General features: G+C 37.6%; 1 protein-coding gene across 4 annotated transcripts in view; it reads right to left on the reverse strand.

Annotated features, from left to right (window-relative positions):
* LOC146001637 (putative phosphorylase b kinase regulatory subunit beta) overlaps positions 1 to 19,095 on the reverse strand; it is a 47,845-nt gene that overhangs the window by 23,127 nt on the left and 5,623 nt on the right. For 3 of the 4 annotated variants that reach the window (XM_083139216.1, XM_083139214.1, XM_083139215.1), the window contains exons 3-11: positions 17,015 to 17,084; positions 15,456 to 15,559; positions 14,336 to 14,471; positions 11,180 to 11,387; positions 5,829 to 6,025; positions 4,410 to 4,569; positions 3,789 to 3,986; positions 3,165 to 3,303; positions 801 to 1,054 (exon numbers count right to left, since the gene is read on the reverse strand). In XM_083139216.1, the coding sequence (XP_082995342.1) occupies positions 801 to 1,054; positions 3,165 to 3,303; positions 3,789 to 3,986; positions 4,410 to 4,569; positions 5,829 to 6,025; positions 11,180 to 11,387; positions 14,336 to 14,471; positions 15,456 to 15,559; positions 17,015 to 17,028 (1,410 nt within the window). In that variant the 5' untranslated portion in view covers positions 17,029 to 17,084. The remainder of the gene's footprint in view (positions 1 to 800; positions 1,055 to 3,164; positions 3,304 to 3,788; positions 3,987 to 4,409; positions 4,570 to 5,828; positions 6,026 to 11,179; positions 11,388 to 14,335; positions 14,472 to 15,455; positions 15,560 to 17,014; positions 17,085 to 19,095) is intronic. The other variant, XM_083139217.1, reaches the window with a different exon arrangement.

The following is a 19,095-nucleotide window of genomic DNA, read 5'->3' on the forward strand; positions in this document are numbered from 1 at the left end:
CACCCAAATGTCAACCTCACTTCCACATTAGTACACCCTGTACTGAAGACTAACGAGGCTCTGGCGACTGGCCCCATGGTCAGTATAATTTTGTTTGTATTGTCCTGTTCTTTTGTCCTTATGTGTGCTGAGTGCCCCTTTACAGCCTCAGCTTTTAACAGAAGTCAGAACATTTTAAATTTTTTAGTTATGCAACGTTAGAGTTGTTATTTGTAATGGTAAGGGGCTGGCCCCCATACAATGTGACAGGAGCAAAATAGCCTAAGTGCTGACGCTCCCAAAATTTTAAATTCAAATCAAATCAAATCAAATCAAACCCTAGCAATGTGACACTCATTCTTTAATATACATTTCTATTTACCACTTGGAGCTATTCTATCTCTCCAGTTTATTCACAATAATGAGTAGAAATGGTGAATTGACGAAAGAGATGATAGAACAAACTCAATGATACATCCGTGCCATATCCATGATTTGAATCTAAGCTTCATAGCACACTACACTAACCACTACACCATAAAGGCTGGCTACTGTTGGCATTGCTTAAAGTTCAAAGTGGTATTGAATCATCTTTAATTACTTAAAAGTCAAGAATATTATGACAGTGTCACATATATATTAAAATTTATATTGCTTTTACTTCGCAAGTCCATCAATGCATTCTTTTCATGACTATCATGTATATTTCACATTTTTAGATTTAGGGCTGATCTATAGTTATTGCACATTCAAAGCAGCAGAGAGTAATTAAAATTTCCACCCAATGAGAAATTTCAAAGGTATTCATTCACATCTACTACCTGAAAGGCTGAGTATCTTCCACCTTTACGAGGCCTGTTGTAGGACGGTAAATAACGTCTTGCTGGGTCCAGCTCATTGATGTGCAACAGCTGCCCTGTGAGTAACTGCGATATCACAAAAACTGCTTGTCCCCACAGGAAAAGGCTTTTTCCGCTTCCTTCTACGCTCGCAGCTCTAATTTGGCTCCCAGGTTCTTGTCTCTCATACTCGATCAGATCTTCAGGCACATAAAAATACATTGGTATAGCCGGATCTGCAAATATAGACAACACAAATACCAGTAATTAAGAGTGCACTAGGGTACAGCTCCTTGAATAGGTAGTGTGAAAAACGACCCGGAAAACTGGTTCCCGAGGCAGATGACAACATAGATGGCAGTGCAATTAGTATCGCAACTAATTTTCTTATGAAAGTAATACAGCTTAGTTAGTTTTGGGAATATGTTGTGTAGATTTGTTTGTCCTGAAAGGAGGTAAGTGAATTGATGGAAACAGTTATATTTGTGGAGTGATTTGCAGTCACGAAATGGCATTAATTTGGAAATAAAATTAAAATAAAATAAATAAATAGCATGTGTGACACAAGAAGAAACATGGCAATGTGATTCCGGATGTCAGGTGTTGGATTGTGGACTAGAGTTTATTTTTCTATGTTATTAGAATATAAATAGTATCCTGAGAGATATTTCATACCAAGGCGACAAACCACAAGTGTCGCTTGGAAGCAAGCAGTCGGTAATCAATGCAGCCTTTCGAACCGTAGGGACACACGCTCTGACTGCACCATTTCCTCAAGGAGATTTTACACCAAAGTGGAACACGACAATCGATAAGGGGATTTCACACCAAAGCAACACTGGTCCTTCAGTTCAAGGCAACTATCAGATGCATGTCGCTTGGAAATGAGCCAATCAAGAGCAATGTTTCACACTGTAGCGGCATGATGGGCAGCACAGGACAGCGTTGGTGTGCAATCTCCCTAAAGCACATGCGTGAACAACAAACCACAGCAACACATTAGAAGCTGTTGAGGAAATGGTTCAGTTTATTTCAACGACCTAAGTCACTTAGGTGCAAAGCAACACATGTGGCTTAACGTGTCGCCTAGATCTGATGTTCACATAATTAGCAGCAAATACTTGCTGACAGACTGAATGCACCATGTTGCTTGTCACTTCGTTGGGAACTCCATGTGGCACGTTGCTTCGGTCTTGAGTACCCTTCCTTTAAGGAGCTTTCCCATCGAAGTAACAAGCAGCACACGAATGCGACACATGAACGTGTGCTGAACAGTTTGCTGTTTGGACCCTCATGCACAATGAATGCTATTTTACAATCACTAGTCACATCAGTGTGAACATCCTATATCGCTTGTCCCATTGGTACTAAGGGAGTTTTGTGGATTTTTACTTTGTCTTTTCATGCAATCATCAGTTGTTTCAAGCGGAAGAAAAGATATGGTAAAAATAAAAAATACAAATGCTTCGTGTGTATTTCTTTAAAAGAAATGATGATGATGATAATAATAATAATAATGAACCTAATTCATACACAAAAATTTAGTTACCAAGAGCATTTCACACGTATATTTTCTCCCGTATTATTAATTGATTGATTGATTGATTTAGTTTATTTTACTTCACGTTTTGTGCCTCTTGGCTAATTTGTGAAGATGGGGATGAGTGATGAAATGATGAAATTTAATGACTAGACACTCACAAACAACCAAGCCCGACCGGGATTCGAACCCGGGACCCTTGGCGTCGCAGCGCGACGTGCTAACCACTCGGCCACAGGGTCGGGCCCGTATTATTAATGAAAGTCACAATAACAGGATGTGGTTGACTGTCTATAATTTCCATTAATATCCTCATGATGACTGTACCAAATATCAACAATTATCACATTCTTAGAAATGCTCCATGTAAAAGAAATCAGACGTTGCAGCAAAAACTCTATTTACTTCCATTATAAGAAGACAAATACCACGCAGCGTTGCGAACACCCACGCATCTAGCGGTATAATATTCAAATGGATCCCACCACAGAGTCCAGAACCGTGCCGTTTTCCACACTACCAATTAGTTGAACCAATACTGATATATCGATCTGAAAGAATTAGTTTGGATTTAAATACTGATACCATATGATATTTTCCCAACTGTCCGACTGTCTATCAGAGTCTTTAAAAATGCCACATGATACTTTTGCAGGTCCTAAATACCATATAAATGCAAAAATGTAAATGTAAAGTTCCAGATTTAGAGCTGATCAATAGCTATTTCACATTCAACATAAAATACCAGAGTTAACTTGACAAATATGTGAAATATTACTAATTCACATAACATCATTTACACTCACCTCCATTTCCATCTTTACGCATTCTTTGCTTCAGCAAATTCTGATACTGTTCAACTTGGTCCGGTAAGGACTTAAACACACCATCTATAATCATGTATACATAAAATATGGGCCACTCGCATTCTAAGTTTTCGAATTCCTGATGAGAGAGAATAATTATTAAAATTCATAAGATATGATATTAATTACTTGAACACACATATGACAGTAAATAAGTCTCGTCACCAAACTTTCCAGGTTCGAGTACCAGCCTGGGCATGGGTGTTTTACGTGAGTGTCCCTTCATCAATTTCATCTAATCGTCAATCATCTTCATTGTATGATTAGATGAAAGTGGTAGAAAGGCAATACTAAATAACAAAAATACATAAACAAGACAGTACATACTTCAAGTGAAAGTTAAATACCAACATGATGAAGATTCTCTACATTGTAGTGTTATCAGAAAAAAATAAACAAGGTGTATTACAGGTACAGCAGTGATCATACCATAACCAACAGTAAATCAAAGTTACATGTAGTAGGGTATATGTAATTAACCTTAGGCTGTAATATGTTAACTGAGATATTATATCTTACGGTATTGCCATATTGTAGCATCATAAAGTATCTTCCATACCTTACCTTTGTCCCACCATCATCATAGTATCTTCTATTCGTATCTTCCAGCACACATTTGTAACCATCACGGTTGAAGCGTTTGAATCCATACTGGCCTTTCAGCTGATCTATGATTTTCGTTTTTGTTCCTAGGTACAGCATTTCATCATGGGTAGAAAATGCCGGAAAGGAAAGTGTTGGTATTAATGATGCATCTACATCCTAGATAGGAAAAAGTGTAATTAGAAATTGTTAAAAGAAAGCAGGTGATTTAAGAGTTGTTATAAAATAGGCATGATATTGTCAACCTAAATCCAGAAAAAAAAAACTCTAATTGCAACATGATTTAGAAGGGTAAATTTGGACTTTTTTGCAAGGCTCTTTGTTAATTGTTTTCAGAAAACTTAAAACATTGCAGTTTATTAAAATTTGGTGAACTATTCTGTTAAGAAATAGTGTAGAAACTTTGCTCGTAAATATTATTTTTCTAAAATCTAAAACATCCTATTTTACTTTTTTAAAATATTTCCAGTCTCACACATTTGACCCAAAAATACAAATATCTGAAGAAAGACTTTTAAGTAACTAAAAAATCCATCCATTACTGTTGCTAGTTTTCTCTATAAATAAGATATGTGTATGTACCTTGGAGCTGGATTCTCTAGGAAGTAGAGTTTCAAATATACTGCGATTTCTATTATGTGCATCAATGTCCACATAAATTACTGACCAAGATGCTCCCTTGTCACCAAATAGGTTGCAGCCATTAATAGCTTCGAGAGCTGCTTTAGCCATGCCAAGGGAGCTAGAAAAAAATTAAGATTAATCACAAAAGCAAGTAAATAATTTCTTCACAACCTGATTATCTCTGGACTTCATCACATCACTTTTTTTTTTAAATGAAGTTTGGATTCATAAATACTCTTATTTAATTTCCTGCAATACACTTTAACAATAAAGAGTTATTCAAAAAGAACTCCCCGGTTTTAAAAAAAAATATTATGTTTATTGTAGACAATGTAAGGTACATGTGACTTCCTCAAATGACACACAACAGACATCAGGGCAATATTTTAATTCTCCTCAAACATGACACAGTACGTCCGAGCCAATGGTGGTGATTGCAGTGTTAATGTGATCCTGTAGTTCATTTAAAGTGGCTGGTAATGGCATCAGGTAGACACAATCTTTCACATACTCCCCCCAAGAAGAAATTACAGGCATCACATCGGGACCTGGTTCACAGTCTCTTTCGACACCAATGGTCAGCCATTGGATTTGCCTTTGCATAGACAGCCATAGATAGCTTAAAATTATTTGTCTCATGGAATTGCAGGACACAGAATGCCTTCTCCTCTTCAGATGCCACCATGTTGCATTGCGCAATCCTAGCAGCAAAGTGTGAAGCCAGAGGTGTGTGGGACGATTCGAATAAAAATTTGTGGACATCAGGCGCAAATGTACACCCATATAATGACAATATATTTCATAAGTTCCCCACAATAAAATCATGAAATGAAGAAGTTCTTTTTAACTAACCCCGTATAAAATATACTTTACAAAATACTTAATACTAGGGATGGGACAGACTATCGATATTGGCCGATATATGTGTATCGGTAAAATTATTGATCATTTAAAATTACTGATAATTTTACCAATCCAATATATCTATAAATAATTACAATTTAGTGTAATACTGTGTTGTTATAATTTTTACGCATATAAAAAATAATTCCATTCTGCAATTTTTTAAAAAGTGTCTAAATATAAAGCTTCTATTGCATTGCACAAGCTTGGTTCATCTGATAACATACAGTTATTAAGGAGGTTAATGAACCATTTGCAATTTTATATTGCTACTTTTTTAGTATCGGCCAAATTTTCGTTGTCCCCAACACTACTAAATTCATACTCCTAATGATTATTGAATCAGTAATACCAATAACATGACAATAGCAATTGTTTGACAAATGCATAAAATAGCACTGAAGCATTTTTAAACAATGTGAAAGATAGAAGAGGACTGTAAGTATGCCAGTAAAAAATATGGAATAATTTTACCTTGCATGAATTTCTGGTGACCCATCATTATATTTGCTTCCTCTCTCCCACATGCCATAGTCAGGAGTCCTGTACGCTCGTTCTACATAGTATACCAGGTTTTGAACAAATGCTACTTCATCCTGTGTGTAAATAATCTGAAGGCCAGAAGTAATCATCTGAACCAAGAAGATCAGGTACAGCGACACAACATCTATCTGTCATGAAACACAAATCAATCAACGAAAGTAATTATTTCAATTTGTTTTGCTAAAATTTTTACTACTATACACTTACAAGCACAACAGCTCTCTGAGGAGTAAGATCTATCAAGCAGCTAACAACATACAGGGTGAACCTGATACTGTTTCAATTCAAATAGCTTCCAAAAACACCCAAGGATGCAGTCAAAAATGAAATTTTGGGGTTCTGACTTTGAGTGAAACTCATGAATAGAGACCAGATTTTAAATGGAAAAATTCTTCTCTAAAAAAGAAAAAAAGGGGGAAAATTACTGCCAAAAAAAGGGGGGAATGGACTAAAGTTTTTTTGCACTCCACTAAAAATACAATTTTAAATGAAAGTGCAATATATACCATTCATATATAAAAGGGATACATTAAATTTCATATTCATTTATCCATTTTTATATATGAATGTTTTATATTGTGCTTTCATTTAAAATAATATTTTTAGTGGAGTGCAAAAATAAACTATAGTCCTTTTTCATTTCCTTTTTTTGAAGGTAAAGTACAGCGAATAATCTTAACATCAATTTCGATGAAATCTTCCTTGCAACAGCTTACTGCATGCCATAGCTTGCTGACACTTGCAGGCCCATACCCAAGGCTGGGGAGGGAGGGGGGGCTTTTTCAAATTTTGCATGAATTTTGGTTTTGTCCTTGCACAAATTAATAGGTTGTTTCTGGACAGAGGCAGGCTCTAGAAGTCAGCAGTCTGCAATATTGGGCTATTTTAGTTCTACAACCATTGATGCAAGGCTATCAGATGTTCCGATTTAGTTGGGACAGTCCATTCCTTTTAATCCATGTCCCGACCTTTTTGCCTCGGTCACAAATGTTTCACATAATTAGAATAGAGGGGAATTTTCTATATGCTTTACATTATGGAAGAAAGGTTCCTCAATGACTGCAATAAAAAACCAACCATATAAGGGGCATTTAGCTCTCCACCCAAACCGCAAGGTCTGTGATCCCTTTTCGCCACCACTGAGCAGAAGGATAAAAAAAAACCTATTTCTTTCCCTGACATCGGGGTCTTTCTGAAACTGATGTCCATTTTGCCACTCAATGACTTAGGGTTAATTAATATTATGTAAATAGGAGAATCCACTTCACAGCAGAATCGTTGCTAGATTTTTGGGGCAAAAAATTGCCTGAAGTACTTTTAATATATATTGTTATTTGTCCAAAACACTCAAGAAATTAAGTACATTATTATTAACGAAATTATGTCAATCGGAATTTGTTTTACTGCAACTTTTCTTCTTTTCTATTTGGTCTAGGAATTAATTCGTGCGTCCGGACAAGAGATGGCGTAACGAGCGTATCGACCCACAGTTCCGTGTAGCCACACATGCGTTGAAAACTCCTGTCAGCGCGCATCGTTCGTAGTATAGGGCAGTTGATTGACGCGTCAACAACAGCATTTTGTAGTCAACTGAACATGGCGCAGTTCGTGCCAGATAAAGTGTTTTTGTGGGGTGTTCTGCTTCATTACTTTAACATGCAGAAAAGTGCTACCGAAAGTCATCGTATTTTGGTGGAAGTGTATGGTGACCATGCGCTAGCTGAGCGAACGTGTCAGAAGTGGTTTGCACGGTTTAGAAGTGGTGATTTCGGCCTGAAAGACCAAGAGCGACCTGGACAGCCAAAAAAATTTGAAGACGAAGAATTGAGAGCATTGCTCGATCAGGATTCGTGTCGAACGCAGGAAGAACTTGCAGAAGCATTAGGCGTTGATCAAACAACAGTTTCCAAACGCCTCAAAGCCATGGGAATGATTCAAGAGATGTCACATTGGGTTCCACATGAATTGAAAGACAGAGAAGTTGAAAGACGAAAAACCATTTGCGAATTGCTGCTTCAAAGACAGAAAAGAAAGGGGTTTTTGCATCGCATTGATACTGGCGATGAGAATTGGATCCATTACGAGAACCCGAAACAAAAAAAGGCCTGGGTGAAGCCAGGTGAACCAGGTCCATCACAACCGAAACGAGATATTCACTGTGCAAAGGTTATGCTGTGCATATGGTGGGATATGAAAGGTGTGGTGTACTGAGCTGCTGCAACCGGGTGAAACTATTAATGGAGAACGTTATCAACTACAATTAATGCGTTTGAAGCAAGCTCTGGCCAGGAAACGACCAGAATGGGAAAATAGACATGATAAACTTATTTTTCAACATGATAATGCTCGCCCACATGTCGCAAAACCGGTCAAAACCTATTTAGAAAATGTCGAATGGGAAGTTTTACCCCACCTGCCGTATTCACCAGACGTTGCTCCTTCGGACTACTACTTGTTTGATAGCATGAATAACTATTTGATTGGACAGCGGTTCACTTCTTCAGAAGATATCGAAAAATGGGTCTCTGACTGGATCGCTTCAAAGGATGAGGACTTCTTTCGCCACGGAATCCGTAACTTGCCTGACAGATGGGCGAAAGTGGTGGCTCGCGATGGACAATATTTTTCTTAAGGTATTTATGTATTTTGTGTTTGAACTACAGCTTCAATGTGTGCGTAACAACCGCACGAATTAATTCCTAGACCAAATACTTGTAATTGTCTTAAATACATAAATACACAATGGTGTGACCATACAACAGACAACTTTCACAGTGTGCAAAGGACATAAAGGCAAAAAAATTCGATGCTACGAGCCATTGATAATGACATTTTCTATCCCACATGTATGCATCCCCATTTAATAGCTTCTTGGTTGCCACTGGCATTTATTTTTACTGTTGAATAAGATTCTAAAAGTGAAAATACACCATAGAAACAATATTACGCCAGCAGTCACACTGCCAGGGTGACGTCACTTAGCCGTTCCCTTCAGATAATTTATTTACAGGATTTGCACAGACTCCAAATTCCTGGACAACTGGATGAGTCAGGAAAACAAGGCTAGGACTGAGGTCATTGGAAACAAATGATTTTTTTTAAAAAAACATTTCAAAACCTGGAAAAGTCAGGGGAATTAAATTATTTTTGCTTGGCAGAATTTGTAACTGGAAACCCGTTCCATTTTATCTTCCCAACAATCTTTCTTTTTGGGTAATATTGCTTATAAAAACGTTCTTTCAGTTTATTTTTCATTTATTTTGAAAAATGTTCAACATACGTGATTCATTTGATTAACTTACAAAGTTGAAGTGGAACTCATTATTTTTTAGCATGTTAAATCATTACGCAGTTATGTAAAATACCTAGAAAAGCCCGGGACTTAGCAAAGTGGGTGTGAACCCTTATCTATCAACTCCACACACATTGTTGCTTTTCCTAGGATATTTGAATTATTTGCATTATATGCACACATGTAGTAATTATACCCCTATCATACAATTTTTTTTCGCTCTCTGACAGAAACAATGTAAGTGTCAACTGCAAATATTTGTCACATGGTTGGATACATATAGGTTAGAAAATGCTGTTCTACAACATTTTGCAACAAAATGAGCAAATTTCTCTACCCACCCTCTCCTATACATCCCCCCCCCACACACACACACATATATATATATATATATATATATATATATATATATAATATAGTGTATAATATGAGAGAAAATGTATTTAAAATTCGTCTATGAGTCTGGCCCCCTCAAAAAAATCCTGGGTACGGACCTAGCCACTTGTACCTGGCTTCGCCATCTCACTGACTGTTGTCACTTGTCACACAGCTAAGTTAAAACTATTCCAAAATAATTCACATAAAAGTCTAAATCTAGCCGTTAAATTAACTTTCAACCCAACAGGCATGCCGCTTACAATGCATTTGTTGCTGCTTAAGTCCAGATCACATTGTTTCAACAATCACAGCAACGTACAGTGGGATCCATGAGTATTACCGTGCAAATTGTCCACGATTATTTTCATTAATTTTTCTCTTACATCCTATGCGTTCTTAAGCGATGGATTTATATGTATGTTGGTGCAGAAGTTGTCAATAGCTTGTTTTGAGTTTTCTTTTAATTCTTGAAGCTCTTATTGGGTCAAATAAAGTGCATGAACATGGTCATGGACAATTTGCATGGTAATACTCATGGATCCCACTGTACTCCCAACACTCATGGAGGGAAAGTAAGGTAGAAGGCGCTTGTTCTTTCTTTCCTCTAAACTGCACCAAATAGACAATTGTTGAATGCTTTGTACAGGAAAAAACAGTCGAACAAAATATTTGATATCTTGTCAATAAAGGGACCAAGGAAGATGTTTTTTATAAAGGAGGAGGGGAAGGAATGTAGGCTGAAAACTAGTCAATAAAGGGAGCAGAAAGGAAAATGTTTTAAAAAAGGGAATGTAGACAGAAAAGGAGAAAAAAAGGTAAGTCAAAACCATGTAATCTTGTTGGTGGAAGATAATTAACACTGTTGTTATTTATTCCATGATCCATGTTGAAAAATAAAAAAGGACTTCTCTTTAAAATCCGGTCTCTACCCATGACTGCATGCAGCCAAGAGTTTATTCAGGTATTATAGGGTGCAAAGGCAAACATTTGCACAAAAATGATTATAAATTTGTTTCTTATAAAAAAATTGCATGCTGTTAGCAAAATTGCTATTGCTACTTAAGAAACATTATTCCCGTTCTCCTCTCACTATTGTAATATTTCTGGTACACACAGTGTTAACTTCAGATTAAAACAGAAAAAAGGCAAACATGCCATCAACTACAATTAAATACATACCAAGGCAAAATTTCATGTAGAAATAAACTATCGCATAAAATTGAATAACCACATGATAATGCATAACTACAGAATAAAATGCTCATAAAATGCTCTTATGAGTTAGCAAATAAAAGAAGATGAATTTTTTTTAAATTATTATTTCCAGCATAAAATAACTTCTGCCTCCATTCCACAGAGGAAAAGCTGGGACATGTGGATTGGAAACGCAACAATGAAATTAGTGACAATTTTAAAGCTCATGTATCATGCAAACATACATTTCCAGAACTTTATATATGCTTCAGTACATTCCCCAAAGTCACTTCTATAATTAAGCCACATGCTGGGATACTGTAATGCCAAGTGGGCATTTAAAGGTTAAAAATTAAATATGCCGAAGTGGTATTTAATATGTTTTAAGGTTTCATTATAATTTCACCTGCGTTCTTACCTGGAGGTGAGAATAGTTGTCATCAGTAAAAACTATATCACCAGTGACCAAGTGAAACTTGGAGTGGAGTGCAAATTTATTACATTGATTTTTCTTGAACAACTCAATACGGTCTGCTTGCTTTACCCAGCATTCTAAAATTCCTCTCATGCACTTAACTGCTGATTGGCCGAGCTCGTAAGATTTCCCTCGATCATCATCGATGCGCCTATAAAAACATATCAAAAGAATGCCAGAATGTCTGTAAATTATACAGGGTGTCCGGAGTGAGACTGACATTTTTTTTAAAAGCATGTTATTTTAATATGGTAAGGAGTAGCTAGAAACAAAAACATACATTTTGAAATAATTCTTGAAGCCTTCCTGGCAGCGGATATTAAAGAGATTTTCTCAAGCAATCAGCCAGGTGATTTTCGAATAGGTTTCCAAGCTTTCGAGAGCTAACGTCACTCTCATCTTCATCTTCTCATCCCTGAAGATGAGAGTGATGTTAGCTCTCGAAAGCTCAGAAGCCTATCCGGAAATCATCTGGCTGATTGCCAGACAAAACTTATTCAATACATTTTGAAGGCAGACTCGTCAAGTTTTATTGGAAACAGTTACAGCTCAGTGTAGCCCCACATGAGCTCCGTTTGTTGTATGGAGAATGTCCAGCCTGTATTAAATCTCCCTCCACGTGTTATGTAGCATCTGAGAGGTTACACAAGCAAGAGCATTCCAAATATGGTCTGCAGTTCTTGTATATTATTTATCTTTTGGACAGAATACATCATGTCTTTGATGTAGCCCCAAAGAAAGATGTCGAGAGGGATAACGTCAATCTTCTGCAGAATGTCAATGGCAAATGAATGTCTAGTCAGCTTGTCATGTGGCTTAATTTCGTGCAAAAACTGCACCTTGTACAAACGTAAACTTTTGTGTACAACTTCATGAACAATGGACCTTGAATTCCTAGCTGCCTGCTCACCTCCCGTATTGACTTCCATGTTCTATTCCTTTTTTCCTGTACTGATGCCATTTTTGTTTGAGCAACACTAGCACCACCACCACCAGTTGCACATGTATGAAAATTTGCTAACCCAAATGCACTATTGCTTTTTCAATACTTTGTTAACAAAAAGCTCGGTTTCTTCATATGTAATAACTATTTAAAAACTGTCACTTACAATCCAGACACCCTGTACATATAGTCCATGTGATCAAAAGTATCCGGACACACCGCGAAATGTGTATTTATCATAGAGTGCAACACAGTACTGCCATCTACCGCATGGAAAACATAGCCAGCAATCTCAGTAGTCTGCAGACAGCACAAGACAGCAGTATGGGATGGTCGGAGGAACTCACAGACTTTCAACGTGGTCAGGTGGTTGGGTGCCACTTGCGTAAGAAGTCTGTGCGCAAGATTTCCACCCTCCTAAACATCCCTAGGTCCACTGTTATAGTGAAGTGGAAATGTGTAGGGATGTGTTCAACCCAAAAGCATGCAGGCCGACCTTCCGAGACTGTCGACTGTTGAAGAGGGTCGTACAGCGTAATCATCAATCATTCATTGCCACTATCACACACGAATTTCGAACTGCATCAAGATGTACTCCAAGCACCATGACTGTTCGGCACGAGGTGCAGCAACTTGGTTTCCATGGCCGAGCAACTGCCCATAATCCAAACATCACACAGGCAAATGCCAAACACCACATCGAGTGGTACAAGGAGCATTGAAACTGGACCATAGAACAGTGGAAAACCATTGTGTGGAGTGATAAATCATGGTACACAATGTGGTGATCCGATGGTAGGGTGTGGGTGTTGCAAATGCCTGGTGACAACATCATCCCACCAATGGACTGGCCTGCACAGAATCCTGATTTGAATCCCTTAGAACATATCTGGGATGTTTTGGAAAGCCGACTTCATGCTAGACCACACTGACCCACATCAATACCTCTTCTCATCTCGGCACTCCGCAAGGAATGGAATCCCATTCCCTAGGAAATCTTCAACCACCTGATTGAAAGTATACCTGCGAGAGTGAATTCTGTCATCAAGGCTAAGGGTTGGCTAACACCGTATTGACTGCCAGTGTTCCACATGGAGAGCAGCCCAAACTTGTACTTCATTTTCAGGTGGGTGTCTGGATAGTTCTGATCACATAGAGTATGTTAAAAATTGTACATCAGAAACACAATATAAAAAGATCACAAAAGAATAATTCAGATTACACATAAACAAACAGGTGTAAAGTCTTTATAATTAAGACACAATAAATATTTTCATAATGCATTCAAAGTGTAATACTGTTGCTATTTAACATCATGTTTCTGCCACTTTTGGGTAATTGAGATGATGAAAATGAGTAATAATAAGATGAAATTGATGAACGGACACACACAATGAACACTCATGCCCCAGGTTGGATCATGAACCTGGAACTTTGGTGGCAAGATTGAAAGTTGGCCACTTGGTCTGGTCACCAAGCCAGAAGTAATACTAAACCACCATTTTGAAAATTGTTCTGTTAGACTTGGTCTTTTATCAAATCAATGCATCTCATCCAGAAGTCAGTGCTTAGAGCACAGGTGCCCAAATTTGCTATATGCAGAACCAGTAACTACTTAAGTGATAGATAGATCATGAAATACACTGCACTTTGCTTAAACTAAAGGCAATGCCTCAAAATAAAAATAGAGGTTTCTATAAGTACTGTGACAGGTCACATAACAAAAACCATGACCCACAGGCAGTAGTTTGGGTGCCCCTGGTTTAGACCAGACTACTAAAACAAAAAAATATATACTAAGTGGTTGAAAGTCTTATATTTGTTAGTTTGTTTCATGCAGAAAAAAATAAACTATAACAGTTAATAAAAAACTAAAATAACTAATAGAACAGTAGCAAAAATGATGGTTTGACTAAGATGAGTAGGTTAGATCCCTGACAAAGAATTCATAACTTTTATATCATTGCTTCAGTTCAGTCAAAGTTATGCATCAGTGTAAATTCAGACCTCAAACTAACTATAATCACAGTTGCATACTTGCAATTATTGTATTCTCACAAATATGATTTTTCCTCATACTCAACAAGAGGATAGTTGGGCCCCTTCCTAAATAATATGCATTGAAATATTTATGGAGTTCACACAGAATAGTTTACCTGTAGGCCTGGTATAAACTCCAAATTGCAGCAGCACAATATATGCTATCCCTAATGCTGGCTACTTTCTCATCAGATGACAACACTGGAAAGAGTCCAGTTGTTGGGCTCTGATATCTGAGTAACTGCCTTTTAACTGAAAAAGAAACAAAACTGTAATGAAATTACTTCAATTTGAAATCGTTTTCATTGGTACAGTTTGAGATATAAATACTTGAAAAATCACAATCAATAATGTTAGGAACGTAGCATGCAAACAATTTTATTCTTTAACTATAAATTTCAAATGAAAAAAGTAATATGCTTGTAATTTTAGCTGCAAACTATGAGGGACATCCAGAAAAAAAGGAAAATTTTCGTGTAAAACATCATTTGTGTGCAAAAAAATTATGGTACAGAAACGACACACCTTTCTCTACTTTTTCACATATTCGCCATACCCATTCAAGCACTTATCACAGTGTGATACCAGTTTGGTGATACTGCCATTGTACTCAGTTGCCGCCAATGTATTCAATCATGTAGTGACGATGGAACCTTTGAAGTGCTTGACAGTAGGCCTTAGCATTGACTGTTGATCTGCGTGGTAAAACAATAAAGGAGTTAGATGCCTTTCCTGTCCCAAAAGACAGTTGCCAGAAACTTTCGCATGCTGAGTATTTGTTTGGCCTCTATTGGCTTGATTCGGTATGGTGCTACTCCATTGACTCCCTGCTTGGCTCAAACTGAGGGGACGTAGGAGGAGTGTGCTACAGTTGAAGGTTCATTCTTTCCGGAAAGCACTTTGGCAAGGCTGATGAAGTCAAAGATGCTGTCACACATGATTGAATACATTGGCGGCAACTGAGTACAATGGTGGTATCAACAAACTGGAATCATGCTATGATAAGTACTGAATGGGTAAGGCGAATATGTGGAAAAGTGAGTAAGGTATGCAGTTTCTGTACCATAATATTTTTGCACAAATCATTTGTCGTTTGTGTTTTACACCAAAACGTTCCCTCGTTTTTCTGGATGACCCTCGTATATAAATGGCATCCAAAGACAGAAGAGAATAAATAAATAAAATGATTTGCACATCTGACATCGACATCCTTTTGCCTGGTCAGAGAAAACTTACCTATGCCATAGTAAATATCCAGCTGCCGTACTGTAGCTTCATAATTTGATATTTTAAAGCAGGTTTCTACGTCTATCTCACTAATGCTACCATGCCTCATGTCTCTGGAAGTAAAATAACAATATATATTAAATCTCCATTCCTAGTATGTTGTGAACATTTCTTAGTTGGTTAGTTGATTTGTTGCTTTAAGTCCACTTTATGCACAGTAAGGCTAATTGGGACTGGACTAGAATTTAAAGTAGGATTAGAACCACTTGTGCCTCAACCAGGTATTGAGCGTGGGACCCCTTGATTACAAGGAGAAGATGCTACCACTGCACCATCGGGAAGGCCTGAAGACTTCTTAGAAGAGTTACTGGAAAGGCAAACTGCAGAAATATTTCTGTGGAATCACTTAGGAAAAAAGCAAATAGCAGTTGAACCGAGTCAATTCTTCACCCTTAATTTCAAGGAGAGGGAAAAGTGAATACAGACATTTTAGTGTAACACAATGCAAAACAAATGAACAGCATAATAAAAAATCACATTACCTACAGGGAAGGAGGGGGGAGAGAGAGAGAGAGAGAATGGTCATATCTCTCTTCTTCTCTCTTTGAGTGCTTGTGCCCCCCTCCCTTTGAGCAGTTAGAGAGTTGATTGATTGATTGATTTGCTTTATGTTACCTCGCTTTTTGTGCCACCTTTAGCTAATTTGCGAAGATGGGGATGAGTGATGACATGATGAATGGACACTCACAAACATCCATGCCCAGGCAGACTTTCGAACCCAGAACCACTGGCATCATAGCACGATGTGCTAACCATTCCGCCATGAGGGCCGGCTGTTGACAGTTGAGAAAGATGGCTGGAAGACAAAACAGGGGGGGAAGAAAGAAAGATCACACACCTCTCTACAATTGGCCCTGCCTTCACAGACCCCTGTCTCATATCTCTCTCTTTTTTGTGCATATAAATGTGTTTCTCTCCAGTCTTGGGGGAGGGGGTGGAAAATCAGTGAACAAGGTTACAGTTTTCAATTATGAACTAAAGAAAATGTCAAACAAAATATGGGTTCTAATTAATAAAAATTAAATAAATAATAATAATTTTGCAATATTATGAAATGAGAGAAATTTAACAAAGTGGAATTATAACTTTATTGAGAGAAAAGAAATTTGTAGCTACAGAGTACACAGATATGAATAAAAGAGATGGAAGAAATTAAGTTAATGCCCTATTTCCATCTGCTACAATGAAGAAACAATTCCAATTAATACCATGCATTTCACATTTCCAATATTTAACACTTAGATTTATAGGTTACTATTTTTTTTTTTTTCTGGATTTAGATTGAGCCTGCAATTGAGTTACCCATCCTGAGGAGGCTAAGTACCAAATTTTATTCCACACAAAAACATATCTTCCCAAACTTCAGCAAAATATAACTTTGTTTAAAGTTTGCTTAAAGGTTATCAGTTATTGGGACTCTGGTAAGAGGGAATTATTATTTAACATTCTTGTTATTTTTAGCTCAAAAAACCCATTCCCTACCCTTAAGCCAATAAAAATTAACTTACCTTAAAGCATACATGCTTGTTAAAATGAAGGGATGAGTTTTTCAGACTTCATAAGCTTTGCACACTCTTACTGAAAGAATTTACAGAGCATCTTGTTAGGCACATCAAAGAGAAATGTACAACACTGACAAATAAAAAATCAATTAAATAAATAAAAAAAAAAAGGTAAAGTATTCCCCTGTGCATAGCACCACGCCATGAAGGCGTATAGGGGGTGTGGGGGTAACGCCCCACACTTTCTTGATCCGGTCGTGAATGGGGGTGATGTGATCAGCATCACGCCCCTGACCGCCTTTACCCCCCAGGGTTTCCCCCAGGTACCCATGTTATTCGACGCTGGGTAGGCGCCGGGGCCGCTTCCACCGTTAGAAAAGTTCAATAAATAACAAACATAATCAGAAAGTCAGAGAAGAAACTTAATGTCCAAAGAAAATAAATCACAATTTGATATTCAAACAACTGTATCCATTTGAGGTTAGCTAATTATGATTGACACTCAATATTATACAAATCTCTGTCGTTATGATTAATGTATGTAGTACGAGAATACAGAAGTAAGATTATTTACTAGATAGTTTTAATTAATGTTATTTATAAATTAAAATTGGAACTGATAACAATGAGAATTAAATATATTTCAAGGGAGGAAATCAAACATGTTAAAACTAAAAGAAAATAATAAAATAAATATATTTTCACAGTAAAAAACAGTTAGAATGACAACGAAATAAAACAGTCATACACATTAAGTTTATTTACAATGTAAAATAGGATGAGTTACTATTTTAGTTATGAGTACAGCACCTTGAATAACGTAGTGTGGAAAACGACCCAAGAAACTGGTTCTCCAGGCGGATGAGAAACATAGATGGCAGTGCGATCAATGTCGGTGCTAATTTTCTTATGAAAGTAATGCGACTTTGTTAGTTTTTGGAATATATTATGTAGATTTGTTTGTCTTGAAAGGCGGTACGTGAATTGATGGAAACAGTTATATTTGTGGAGTGATTTGCAGTCACGAAATGACATTAATTTGGAAAGAAAAGTAAAATAAAATTAATAAATAAATAGCATGCGTAACACAAGAAGAAACATGGCAATGTGATTCCGGATGTCAGGTGTTGGATTGTGTACTAGAGTTTCATTTTTCTATGTTATTAGAATATAAATAGCATCCTAAGAGATATTTCATACTGAGGTGACAAACAACAAGTGTCGCTTGGAAACGAGCAGTCCGTAATCAATGCAGCCTTTCGAACCGTAGGGACACAAGCTCTGACTGCACCGTTTCCTCAAGGAGATTTTACACCAAAAGCGACACGCGACAAACGATACGAGGCTTTCACACCAAAGCGACACGGGTCCTTCGGTCCAAGGCAACTTCCACAACGAAGCGACACATGTTGCTTGGAAACGAGCCAATCAAGAGCAACATTTTATATCGTAGCGGCATGATGGGAAGCACAGGCCAGTGTTCGGTTGGTGAAATCCTCAAGCGATAAGTGTCACGTGCCCCTTGCCGCTTTTATGCGCAATCTCCCTAAAGCAAGACACTCCTTGCATCGTGCATGCTCGAACAACAAACCACGGCAACATGTTGCAAGCTATTGAGGAAATGGCCCAGTTTGAGCGACACACAAGCGACAAGTGTGACTTATCGTGTCGCCTAGATCTGTTGTTGTAAAAAAAAAAAAAAAAAAATGGTCAGTTTTCGTGTCGCCTATCTGTTGTTCGCACAGTTAGCAGCGAACGCTTGCCAATAGGCACCATGTTGGGAACTCCCCCTGTAGCACGTCGCTTCAGTCTGAGCACCCTTCCTTTAAGGAGCTTTCCGACTGAAGTAACAAGTAGCACGCGAATACTCCATATGAACGTGTTGTTTGCTGTTTGGACCCCCATGTGCAATAAATGCTATTTTACAGTCTGGTAGTGTGTGTCACTAGTGTGACAGTGTGAACATCCCGTGTCGCTTGTCCCATTGGTTTGAAAGTTTCCTTACACTCATGTCGATGGCACTAAGAAAGTTTTGTGGGGTTCCCCTTGTCATTTCATGGAGTCATCATTATCATCATTGCCGCGAT

Source organism: Lepisma saccharinum, chromosome 17 (assembly GCF_977018435.1).
Source record: "Lepisma saccharinum chromosome 17, izLepSacc3.1, whole genome shotgun sequence".
Lineage (NCBI taxonomy): Eukaryota > Metazoa > Arthropoda > Insecta > Zygentoma > Lepismatidae > Lepisma > Lepisma saccharinum.